The sequence below is a fragment of the Sorghum bicolor genome, chromosome 1, assembly GCF_000003195.3.
Source record: "Sorghum bicolor cultivar BTx623 chromosome 1, Sorghum_bicolor_NCBIv3, whole genome shotgun sequence".
Classification (NCBI taxonomy): domain Eukaryota; kingdom Viridiplantae; phylum Streptophyta; class Magnoliopsida; order Poales; family Poaceae; genus Sorghum; species Sorghum bicolor.
Genome location: NC_012870.2, coordinates 18,864,006 through 18,876,461, shown reverse-complemented (window position 1 = coordinate 18,876,461; position 12,456 = coordinate 18,864,006). Strand labels below are relative to the sequence as shown.

The following is a 12,456-nucleotide window of genomic DNA, read 5'->3' as shown; positions in this document are numbered from 1 at the left end:
GGGAAATAGTTGATTATCATCGCAACCTATTACTTACATGTGTGCATGGTGTGTATCTTTGCTACGTGCCCTTAAGCTCGGCTGGAGAATTTACGGCCATTGAAGTTTCGTTTCTCAAGATATACGTACGAGCTTATGCTTTGTAGGCATCGTTATTATCATATCATGAAGTGAGGCTATTCATGTCATTAAGTGATAAGTTATTCATGTTGTTGCGTAAGGATGTATCAATAGCCAAACATCAGGTTTCTTCAGCAGCTAATTTTAGTAAGCGGAATATGAATTGCAGAATAATTGGAGCGCGCCTTTTCACCAGCTTCGAGCGAGCTTCTCCAATTCGCCGACAGTTGTATTCACAGGTTTCTTGGTTGTAGTTTTGTAATGCTAGTATTCGTGATCGACATGAACTTGAACTAAAAAAAAAGATGTCAAGCATGTGTAACTATTCTCTGGAAAAGATAACCACCGTCAGGGTGTCTCAAGGGAAGGCTAAAAGATAACCACCGTCAGGGTGTCTCAAGGGAAGGCTGGTTAGTTAGGCCAGCCTCAATGGCCCATTTTAATGCACTGTTTCCAAAACAAATCTGCTGACAGAGCATCAATGAAACGAACAATGAAACAACCTCCACAATGCATGAGTTTCACCTTGATGTTTCCTAGGCTAGGCAAAACATTTAATTACTGTAAAATAATTGGATCACATGCAAGATGGTGAAACGATTTAGTCCTCAGTGGAGATTTCATCCTATTTCACCGCGTGGGAAACAACGCTAGCGGAGTTTCACCATGGTGAAACTACTTCCTTCTCTCTCCTCTTCGTTTCATGCAAAAAGTGCAGTTTTGCTGACATGACGCCCTAATAAATGTGCATGACATCCTGGTGAAACCCCCACTGAGACTGGCCTTATAGCACCAGACGAACGAGTAGGGCCAGTCACTGAACACGCAGTCACGCAGAACGGGTGCTCCTGCGTTAGCACGCCCGCGGAAGACGGACAGAGTTGAGGTCCCGGTACCCGGCCGCGGTAGCGCCGACAGGCGTGGAAGCGCGGCCTCCACGGCCTCGCGGTCGCCGCCTGCCGGCGCCTAGGCGGTCGTTGAGGCCGCCGAACCGGGATCCCTCGGGCATGACGTAGGCGATCGGGTAGAAGGCGTCCTTGGGGTCGAGTGGTGCCGACCAGAAGCCGTCGACACGTGTCCGGAGGACTCAGGTGTAGGTGAAGTTGCCTCGGGACTCGCGCTCCCGGATCAAGGCCTTGTTTAGTTCCGAAAAGTGAAAAGTTTTCGGTACTGTAGCACTTTCGTTTGTTTGTGACAAATATTATCCAATCATGGACTAACTAGGATCAAAAGATTCGTCTCGTGATTTACAGTTAAACTGTGTAATTAGTTTTTGTTTTCGTCTATATTTAATGTTTCATGCATGTGCCACAAGATTCGAGGTGACGGGGAATCTTGAAAACTTTTTTGTTTTTAAGGTGAACTAAACAAGGCCCAAGTCTGGTCATCCCTTCACTGGATGGAAGTACTGCAGCACGTTGTAAAAAAAAATAGTACTGCAGCACAGACCCTGTGTATGTGTTGACGCGGTTCTCTAACTTTGTATGCGCAGCCCATGTGAGCCATAAAAAAAATAACATAGTATGTCTATAATTTACGAGATAGATCTTTTAATGAGTCTTGGTCGTCTACGATTGGATAATAATTATTAAATACAAACAAAAGTGCTACAGAAGCCAAAGCCAAAAATTTTCACGTACTAAACAAGGCCTGATTGTATGTTTTTTCTTTTTCTACGGAAAAGCGATGCATTAATTATTTACAAAAAGAGAATGCGATTCTAGATCCGCTCCAAGTCAAACTATTCAAATTTAACTAAGTTTACAAAAAAAATATTAACAACAACTATGGTTTCAAATAGATATACAAAGAAAAATATAGTATAATAAATATAATAATACTTATTTGATATCATGATTATTATTAATTAATAAGTAATTTAAAAAAACCATCAAAATAAATACGGTTTTGCTAAACACTCTAGCTAGAATTGTATTCTTTTTAAGACGGGGAAATAGTTTATACAAAAAAGTAACTAACATCCCCAATTATTGCTTCACAAAGGCCAATTCATGTAAGATTGCTAGATCTTTTATTGAAGAATTGAACAGTGCATTGTTGTAAAACGGAGGATTATGCACAAACAACACCAGAGATTGATGTGATACTATGAATAATGAATGAATATTTCAAAAGGAGAGGTGTAACAGGGTAGCAAGTCGTTGTCTGACATTTCCTTGAATATAGCTGTTCCTCCTAGTATTTAGGCCTTGTTTAGATACAACCAAAAACCCAAAACTTTACAAGATTCCCCATCACATCGAATCTTACGGCACATGCATAGAATATTAAATATAGATAAAGATAAAAACTAATTACACAGTTTGTCTGAAATCGCGAGACGAATCTTTTAAGGCTAGTTACTCCATGATTGGACAATGTTTATCAAATAAAAACGAAAGTGCTACAATGTCAAAATCCAAAAAGTTTTTGATCTAAACAAGCCCTTATATACGTACGCAGGTTTGGCACGGCCATATTATTGTCTGGTTTCATCCCTGGATCGTTCTTGCTGTCCTGAATGAACTGCCAAGTGCTTTCCACGCTAATTCACGTTGACTTTTTTCTTGCAGTGTACGAAAACTAGCTATGCTCTGAACCAGAAATCTGTTTATATGATAATTAGAAATTTCTTCTTTCTTTTTGTGACAAAGGCCTTGTTTAGATGTGATTTTTTTTAGATTTCGCTACTGTAGTACTTTCGTTTGTTTGTGGCAAATATTATCTAATCATAGATTAACTATGGTCAAAATATTTGTCTCGCGATTTATAAGCAAACTGTATAATTAGTTTTTATTTTCCTCTAATATATTTAATGCTTGTGACGTAAGATTCGATTTGACATGAAATCTTAAAAAAATTTTAGTTTTTGAGGTGAACTAAACAAGGCCATTCCATTCCCACTATGTTATTTATACTTTTGTACGTACAAATAAAAATTTTGCGGCAAAACTATCAAGGAAAACCCCAGCACCAGCAGTTGACATTGGACGAAGAGGCCATAGCCATATACGCGCCAAGCCGGACCGTGTGGGCCCCTGGCCCACTCCTCTCCGTACGGACTACGGAGTCGCTTGTCCTCCTTAATCCAACTCCATGTCGTGCTGAGCGTCTCTAATCCGCATCCTAATCGCAGCCTTAACCCAACTCCTTTCCTCTATTAATCCTCGCAAATCAGCTCGAAGAAGCACAACGCAGCGCAACTTGTTGACCACGAGACGCTGTTTTCTTTTAGGGATCACGTTCACGTACGCCATGCACTCGCTATTGCGACGCGTCAAGGCGCCGGCGGTGGCGTCCGCGTCCCCGCCGGCGCCGGCGCCGATGCCGATGCTGTCCTTCCCGGGCAAGAAGGCGCTGCGCTTCGCAGGGGACACCTCGGCGGCCGAGAGGGACTCGGACCTCGCGGTCCTGATGCACGCCCGAAACCACGTCGTGCTCGCCACGGAGAGCGCCGGTGCCGCCACCGCCACGGAGGCCGCCGCCGCGCTCCGCGCGTACCTCCGCATCATCTACGCGTCGGAGCTGATGGCCGGCTCTAAGCAGCAGAAGCTCCGCTTCGCGTGGCGCGACAGCAGCGACGCCGGGACCGGGACCGCGAAGAAGAAGGACAAGGACAAGGCTGCGGCGGCGCAGGTCCAGGAGCACACGTCGCTGGAGGCCGAGCGGGCGGTGGCGATGTTCGCGCTGGCCGGGGAGCTGGCGCGCGCGGCGGCGGCCGTGGACCGGCGCGGGCCCGAGGGGACACGCCGCGCGTGCGCCGCGCTCTCTGACGCGGCGGGCGCGCTGAAGGCGGCGGCGCGCGCGTGCGGCGCCGCGGACCAGCTGTGCCACATGACGGAGCCGTGCCTCGCGACGTTCGAGCGCCTCATGCTCGCGCAGGCGCTCGAGTGCTTCTTCGAGCGCGCCGTCGCCGGAGGCAAGCAGCCCGCTGTGTGCTCCAAGATCGCCCGGCAGGTGCATAATTTCTCACCGGCCATGACTACTAAAACTATTTCGATCTTGCTCTAGATGAGTATATACTACAATGCAGAGCAACAAAAAAAAAAGAGTTTATTTAAATAAAACCATGAATTTGCAGGGAATGTGCAGTTTCCTGTGAAGCTACACTCTGCAAATTGCCAAATTAATTTGCTGATGATATTCATCCCCTCCGCGTTTTGCAGGTGAGCCTCGACTACCAAGAAGTTTCAGTCAAGCTGGGCAGCCTCCAGCAGCAGCAGCAGCCGATCGACAAATCATGGATGCCGCAGGTGCAGGCGAAGGCCGCCTACTTCCATGCTACGGCCAGCCTCCACTACGCGCGGTCGCTACGGGAGGAGGGCCCCGGCTCCGTCGGCGAGGCGGTGGCGCGGCTGCGGTTCGCGGTGTCGGTCCTGGACGCCGCCAGCGGCAAGACGGGCCCGCTGGGCAAGAAGTCGCCGTGCGCCGCGGCCGTGCGGGACGCGGCGGCGCGGCTCCGGAAGGAGGTCGAGGCCGAGCTGGCCGACGCGGAGAAGGACAACTGCCAGGTGTACTTCGAGCGCGTGCCGGCCGCCGACGTGCTCACGGCGCTGCCGGCGCTGGCGAGCCCGCTGGTGCAGCCCACGGCGGTGGAGGCGGTTCTGAGGGAAGCCGACGGCGAGTCGGCCTTGGCGAACGGCGGGGCACCGACGATTCGCCGTTGATGCCTTTTTGTGGCAAAGATGTTTGGGAACATTTTTTTTGCTTTGATGGTTTTGTGTGCGTGTGTTTGTTCATCGGTTTCTTCAAATCCAATCTTGGCGCGGCGCGGCCATGATTTGTGATTGGTTTTTTTCGATTCTGCTGCTGAGATTATTCCTCTGTATTCATCGTTTGAGCGAGAAGGCGCGCGAGTTGCATCCATTTCCATTTTAATGAGAGAATGTACAATTGTACAAAAGGTTTCAGTTCGTACAAAGTGTTCATGGTCGTTGAATGACGCAATTTTTCCTCGCGTTGTCGTCATCGAATCGCACCAGCCAACAGCCATATTTAGGCCCCGCATGTCAAATCTTTAGTATAGTTTAGTATTTTGATTGATGGCATGGTCCAAACATGTCCAATGTGATTATGTGATCAAAATAAACACATTTTATCATCGGCTATGGCTTGTTTGGTCGTCTCTAGCATCGAATCCAACACACGGTCACCTGAATAGGCGATAGGGCCTTCTATAATGAGGCAGTGTTGGGACGATCGCATCACACTGATTGACCTGCTCGTGAACCACACCGACCTCAAGCAAATTTGGACATGTAAATCCTAGTCAAATCTGAGGAGCGCTACAAGGCGCTTAACCGGAACGAGGACCCCAGCATGATCACTACCGCGATTATGAGATGTCGGATCTGCACGTTATGCTCTATTGCTGGCAGCTGTGGAAAAAAAAAGGCAGAGTAGTGTTGTTTTCAGGGGTGAGAACTGAGAACCCCAGTACTCGTCAAGTGCTACTTTTATGTGACGAGAGTCAGCTCTGATGACGACCCAATCTATGGTGTTTGGTGTACATTTTTTTTTTCATTAGCAATGTAACCCTTCATCACTTTTGAATCATGTAAACTTTCAAACCACAGCAGGCAGTTTTGGGTCACTGAAATGAAAACTCGGATTGGAAATCTGCCCTCCTGTTGGGGGTCAAAAAGAAAAGGACGACTTAAATCTTTTCTTGAAAATATAACATTTTTCGACGCTCGAGACAAAATTGTTTTTATCGGCCGGAAGCATACATCACAACAGCAGCATCTTTGCCGAGTCCTATCGATCATAACTAATGCCTGGTCTTTTTCTTGGGACGCGAATTTCTTTTTGTTCTCGAGGGCGCCTTGTGCGGCAGTGGCTCGCGCTTGTTCCTCTTCTTCAGCTTCGCCTTCTTTTGTTTCTTATATTCACTGTCTGGATCTACAAAGTCTTCATCACTATCACCTTCAACCGGAACGAAACCATCCTCTGGTTCCTGATTGTTGTCATCCTCTTCATCTGAGCTCAAGACCAAATCCTCAACCCGATCCTCCTCAGTAGCAACATCATCATCCTCCCGGGGTCGCTTTTTATTCTCCTTTGGGGTTCTGCACACCGAACAATGGTATGATAATGTGTCTTCCACAGCAGGTCAGCAAGTAATGGAAAAAAACAGGGAAGCCAGAACATACTTTGGTTTCTTATTTTCAGTCAAGTTCTTACTGAAAGCAATAGTGCTTTCATCATCATCCTGCTCATCCTGTTGCTTCTGTGCTTCTGATAACCTCCGTGAGAAGGTTGAGGAATCAGCCCCCACAATCACACTGGTTGGCAATAAGAAATTAGTGAACCCAATGCCATTAATCAGTATGCACTTCTGTACTTACAAGATAACCATGATACATATGTTGTGGTTTGTGCAGAGTACTAAAATGTAGAGCATGCGGCTAGAAAATATAACAGAAGTCACACCTAACTAAATCGCAGAGCATATTTGTTTGTGATATGAACTTAGCTGATAGATGGAACTAACCTGGTCTCATCCAGAGCATCCATCCTATCCTGCGCTCTCTGGTGTAGAGTAGCAACATATTTTGAGAGAGGGCTGCAATGTTCTTCCTTTTCGATCTGTTGGAGAATGATTGCTAAAGTTCACAAAATGACACAGGAATGATAGTATAGAAACAAATAAATGTGCAAAAAAGCAAAAGCCACAAAGGCAGAACTCATGCCTGCAGAAATGACTCTACAGCTGGGTCATTGGGTGAAAATGCAATCCCCATGCGTTTTGACTTAATGAACTCAACATTGGCCTCTACCTGAAATCAGACATCATGATAAACATTAGCAAATGTGAAATGGTTCAAATACTGTAATTCGAACCCCTGCACATGCTTGGCAAACCTGATGGATAAGATCCTTCATCTCTTTCCTAAACCTGTCAGCTTTAATGGTTTTGCAAAAGCTTCGGAGCCGAACAAGTGGAATAAAGGACATCTCAAAAAAGGCAATGGAGTAGCTCCACTGAGCCAAATGTTTAGCCAGCTCATCGACCACAGAATAAATGCAAGCTTCCTGAAAGGCACGTGTCTTTACTATTTTCTTGTCCACCTGTCAAGAAAGGAGAACTGTTAGAAGCTTCTTCAAAAGGCGTGTTCCATAGTGAAATGTTATATTGCAAGAAAACAAACCTGTTTAACACTGAACAAATTCACGGCTTTGCCAACACCTCCATCTGGACGTCCTCTAAGTTCTTTCATTTCAAGCATATCAAGCAGCAGGGAGGACACCGGAATGAAGGTACCAGTAGCTTCAGCAATACGATTAAGCATTCTGACACACCTAAGGCGCACAGGGAAGTAACGTGCGCTAGGTACAAGGCATGCCACACCATGTATTATTTGGGTCAACGGATAAGCCAGAGGTCGGAATTCTTCCTCAGAACTACATCCGCACACAACACTGGTCCAAAGCTCAAGGCAGAATATGTATTGCCAATCATAAATTTTTTGGTAAGATTTCTGCAAAAGAAAAATGTCAACTCTTTAGAAGCCAACAACACTGCTGAAGTGTTGGACAACAAAACATATAGTATTAACACTGAGGAAAAATAGCATTTTGTAAAAGTGAGATTTTCTCAATAAAAGAGGTGCAAGAAGGGGATTTACTGTATTGGAGAAGAATAAGGGGGTTACTTAAGGTCTGAATGTATTTCAAAGCTTATACAGTACCAGTGTAGGTATTTGAGTGGCAGTATGAATAATACCTCCGCTTGTTTTTTTGATGATTTGCTACTTTCTTTATGCCTTTTGTCCTTTGCTGACTTTCAAAATAAAACAAGAGGCATGTCAGGTCATAGGTCGACAACGAAGTTACAATGCATGGCAATGAGTTCAGTGACATATACCTTTGGACCCCTTTCAGTGAGAGCTCCTCTTAGGATAACCCCCAGTTGACGGATGAAAACAAAAGCATGCTGATACGCACTTTGCGGATCCAGACTATACAATTCTCTGACACAATTTCCAAGGAATTGAATGTGTTGCAGTTTTGATCCACTGATAGATTTGGACAATTTGCAGTTCACCAAATAAGCCTTATAGATACCCTTGAGGCACGTATCAAAGCAATCTGAACCTACTTGAATGCACAAGTCTCGAAGGAACATAAAAGAAACAAGAGGCATTGCACCCCGTCCTCTAGCCCATGTATGCAGCAAAGTCTACAATTGAAACATGCAAACAGAAGTAAATGACAAACATGGGAGATGGACACCAGAGCAATGCCGAAAGAAACTTAAAGGTACAGCAGATATTGTAACCTACGCACCTTAACATACTTCCTCAGGAGCGATGGGAAAGCTGCCAGAAAAACAGCTGATGCTCTGACACGGTGTATAGTAAATGCTATCATTTGCTCATCGGTCATCTCTGTTATCATATGAAGTGCATTGGAAAGAAAGATCCTCATAAGATTACCATGCCTCTTCCATGGCTTACTCAGCATCAGCTCACTGATTGCCTCTTTCTTCCCTCCAAAGCTCGGGGCACCAAGTAACTGACGGAGGACTCTATCCATGTGTTTCAAAACAAAGTGCATAACTTTATCAAGTACGCTACCAGACATGACACTGAGCTTTGGAGTTGAATTGTCCCCTTGATCTTCACCATAATGGCAGGCTCTGCGAAAAGCTTGAAGAATAGAACGGATAGAACCTATCTTCTCATTCTCTACTCCGTCACACCAGGAATCAACCATTTCCATTGTAATAGGTTTCATAGTTTGCTTCAGTTCCCCTTTGGATACAGACTCATCATCATCATCAACCTCAGTTTCCTGGTCATCCTAAACGTAATATTCAACAATGACTCCACTCTCATGATTCTATTATAGAAAACTCACCAAAAAGGGACCAGCTTTACCTCAATTTCATCATCATCAAATCCCAACAAATCTTTGTCAAACTGTTCTAAATATTTATAGAACTCAGGATCCTACATCAAAGAAGTAAATAAGCCTCAATAACAACCAACATTCATACGGTGGCATGCAGCACAGCAGCAGACAGACAGAGCTAGGAAGGGGAGGAATTATTATTCTAAGAACAAAATTTAGCACCTAGTTGTAGGCGTGAGGCTAAACTGTGCAACCATAGTTCACATAGTTCAGGATTTAAGCAACAAATATCATAAGCGGAATACCAATACTAGCCAAAAAAAACAATCTACCAGAGAATATGTTTCACATATAACCAATGAATGTAAATTCAGCAAGTAAGAACCAGGAAAGTTATACCAGAGAATAAGAGTAACCAAATGTTATGAGCCTATGACAATGCCATTTCCACAACCAATGAATGGGGCAGGCAAAAATCCAAGCCATAAAGTTAGCAAGTTCAAGGGATCACTTATTGGAGGATGCATGAGGTTAAATCTAATGCAAAAACAGTATAGATCAAAACAGTTATTATGTGGCATTCCTTACTCAAATTTGCAGCAAAACTACTGTTACAGTATGGTTAAATTGGAACGAAACAAACATAGAAAAAACATCATTGCTCTACAAAATTGTCCACCTCTCAACTTATCTCTATAACACAGATCCTATGACCTGGTGAGTTTGGTTTCAAATAATTATTTATGCCTAACATGCTGAGGCTGTCTCCAACAGGAGACCCATTTGGGAACCCAAACCCAAAATGGGTCTCCAACACAATATTATTTATGCCTAACATGGGCTGTCTCCAACAGGAGACCCATTTGGGAACCCAAACCCAAAATGGGTCTCCAACACAATACCTATAGCCTCCAACAGAGTACCCATACAGAAGACCCACTTTGGGTATCAGGAGAGGCATAACCCAAATTTGGGTGTCCTCTCTCCTCGAGACCCATTTGCAGAGAGTGTTGTCTTTTAGGTCTTGTTGTTGGAGAAGACTAAAAATAGGTATGGAACCTTTTACCTGTAGTGCTACCCAAAGGACAAATGGGTCTTGTATTTTGGGTGACGATTCTTAGAGATAGTCAAAAACTTTATTTCATCACTTGTGACACCAACATAAAACAGCTAAGCATCAACAGCTGTTAGTTTGTTATGCGCCTCTGGAGGAAGATGGTCCTACTAATACTATTTTGCAACCAGTCACTTTATAGTCTACTCTGCAATACCTACTAGCAGAAATTTAAAATACTACATTAACCCAGCAGATTGCCAGATTAAAGTCAATTTCTGAATCTGAACAAATTAAACTAGTTACTGTCCAGAAGGGCAACCGCACAATTTTCAGTCAATGCACACAGTTGAGAAATAGTAACAAGCTATTATGCAAAAACCACAAAAGCTTGCAGAGTCAATTTAGTCTCGACAGGACAAACAGCACAAGGGCACAGTCGAACCTATAAGGGCACTCACAATGCAAGACTCTATCACAGAATCCAAGACACTTAATTACATATTATTTATGTATTTTGCTCATGTGGCAGCATATTTATTGAAGAAAGAGGTAGAAAAAATAAGACTCCAAGTCTTATTTATACTCCAAGTCCACATTATTCAAGGTAATAAATAACTTTAGACTCTACGATAGAGTCTGCATTGTGAGTGCCCTAAGTCATATATCCAGGCGGGGCAACCAGTAATAAAGCATAATAAGAAAAGAATAGGCACAATCAGGAACCATACAAAATCCATTAAAACTGCTAAGCATCATTTTTAAGAAGTAGAAGTAAAAATATGTGTTACAAAACTTAGATTCCACTCAATTGATAGCCAAGAAAACGGAGGCGACAGGGGCGAACCTTCTGCTCCAGCCGCTTGAGCTGCTCCACGTGCTGCTTGGCCTTTCTCTTCGAGCTTCCACCACCACCCTCCTCTTCACTATCATCCATCTCATCTTCGAACTCCTCTTCATCGTCGTCCGAGACGGGCAAGTCCACTAATAAACCCCAAAAACCACAGCGGAAGGAGAAGAAAAACCAATCAAAACCCCGAGTAAAACAAACAAGCGAAAGAGCAAGGAGTGGCGCATAGAAATGCGGCTGGGTGAGGAGCCCACCGTATTCTTCGGACATGGCGACAGCCGGCGGCGGCGGCGCCCTAGTTCAGGCGGAGGCGGAGGCGGCGGCGCCCTAGTTCAGGCGGAAGAGCACGGCTGCACGGCGTGTCCCGAACTCCCGAATCCCGACGCCCCTCGAGCGTGGCTTAAGGCCTGGTTTGTTTGGGCCGGGAATGGCCGGGTTCGAGGCCCAACTCTCGTGGGTCAATATGTTTGGGCTGGGAATGTAACACGATGTAGCCCGGTCTTTTCCCTTCAACCCGGCCCAGGAACGAAGCCCGGCCTCTAGAAGCATCGGCCGCGGGCGGCACGACGCGCTGGCAACGTTGAGGCGGTGAGGCCTACTTTAAAAACAGGTGCCCGGCGACAGGAAACACCCGAAGGGATTTTTTTTTATTTCTTCTTCACACCTCTTCTTAGGGCAGGGTGTGGAAAGTTTTTACGTTGTTCTTTGATAAGGGACGAAGCTAGAAAAAAATAAAAAAGGTTTAACAAAAGTACTATATTGATTTAGCTCTACTATAATCTTTCAAAATAAAAAAAATATAATAACTTAAAATAATTTTATATTAAAAACATCAATCAAAGATGAAATTTATGAAATATATCATAAAAAAAGTCTAGGAACTCTAATGACCTAGCAGCGGTAGGGGGGCTAGAGCCCCCTAGCCCCACTGTTGGCTCCATGCATGCCTTTGGCAATAGGCTGCGAGCGCAGGAAAAAGGATAGCATACGTAAACGAAACTCCTTTCATAAGCACAATATTTTGAAAACATTGTCTTAGAAAAACAAAAAAACACAAATTTTTAAGTAATATAAGAAAATCACCATGAATCGATGCCAACCACAATATTTTCATGCACATAATGCATGAAAAATCATAAGATCAAAATTATTTAACATGAGTCCAATACATAGAAATTTAATTCAAGTGGCAAATTCAATCTAACTAATTCATTTGTCACCTAATCATAGATCATCTCCATCCAGATATCCAAGACATATAAAAAATAAATTATGGTTTAATTCTTTTTCATAAGCTTTTGACGCACTGCATTTGCATTTTTCTTCTCAAATTCTACATCACCCCCAGAGCTCTGCAAGTAAACACAACAAATAACATTAGCAGCTAGAGATATAGCTAAAGTAAACTAATCAAAGTTTCAGAAACTGAATCAGAAATACTCTTGAATTCATGTGTAATCATACTTAAGACAAGAGGCTAACAAGAAGTTCAATAAATGAGTGAGGAGGTTAAGCAAAGGATAAATAAATTGATCTTGAGACCATGCCAGCAGTTTAAACATCTTTAGAACATATA

General features: G+C 44.0%; 2 protein-coding genes across 3 annotated transcripts; one reads left to right on the top strand and one right to left on the bottom strand.

Annotated features, from left to right (window-relative positions):
* On the top strand, nucleotides 3,376-4,787 carry LOC8067096 (pH-response regulator protein palA/RIM20). Its single transcript, XM_002466967.2, has 2 exons — nucleotides 3,376-4,077; nucleotides 4,287-4,787. The coding sequence occupies exons 1-2, from the start codon at nucleotides 3,376-3,378 to the stop codon at nucleotides 4,785-4,787; spliced, it is 1,203 nt and encodes a 400-aa protein (XP_002467012.2).
* LOC8065812 (nucleolar complex protein 2 homolog) lies at nucleotides 5,705-11,287 on the bottom strand. 2 transcript variants are annotated; one of them, XM_021450276.1, is made up of 12 exons: nucleotides 11,135-11,287; nucleotides 10,878-11,014; nucleotides 9,003-9,074; nucleotides 8,410-8,925; nucleotides 7,988-8,302; nucleotides 7,847-7,903; nucleotides 7,272-7,601; nucleotides 6,985-7,191; nucleotides 6,813-6,899; nucleotides 6,614-6,708; nucleotides 6,273-6,404; nucleotides 5,705-6,188 (listed from the first exon to the last, which is right to left on the bottom strand). In XM_021450276.1, the coding sequence occupies exons 1-12, from the start codon at nucleotides 11,148-11,150 to the stop codon at nucleotides 5,891-5,893; spliced, it is 2,262 nt and encodes a 753-aa protein (XP_021305951.1). In that variant the 5' UTR covers nucleotides 11,151-11,287; the 3' UTR covers nucleotides 5,705-5,890. The 2 variants fall into 2 exon arrangements, with proteins under 2 accessions (XP_021305951.1, XP_021305955.1); XM_021450280.1 differs by having other exon boundaries at nucleotides 5,777-6,188; nucleotides 8,410-8,916.

Bases quoted from the DNA above. Each gene is read 5' to 3' on its own strand.
- LOC8067096 (XM_002466967.2), top strand. From the start codon at position 3,376: ATGCACTCGCTATTGCGACGCGTCAAGGCGCCGGCGGTGGCGTCCGCG. The intron at 4,078-4,286 runs GTGCATAATTTC...CGCGTTTTGCAG, and splicing joins GCTCCAAGATCGCCCGGCAG to GTGAGCCTCGACTACCAAGA.
- LOC8065812 (XM_021450276.1), bottom strand. The intron at 8,303-8,409 runs GTGCGTAGGTTA...TTTCAATTGTAG, and splicing joins TCCTGAGGAAGTATGTTAAG to ACTTTGCTGCATACATGGGC. The intron at 7,904-7,987 runs GTATATGTCACT...TTATTTTGAAAG, and splicing joins TCACTGAAAGGGGTCCAAAG to TCAGCAAAGGACAAAAGGCA.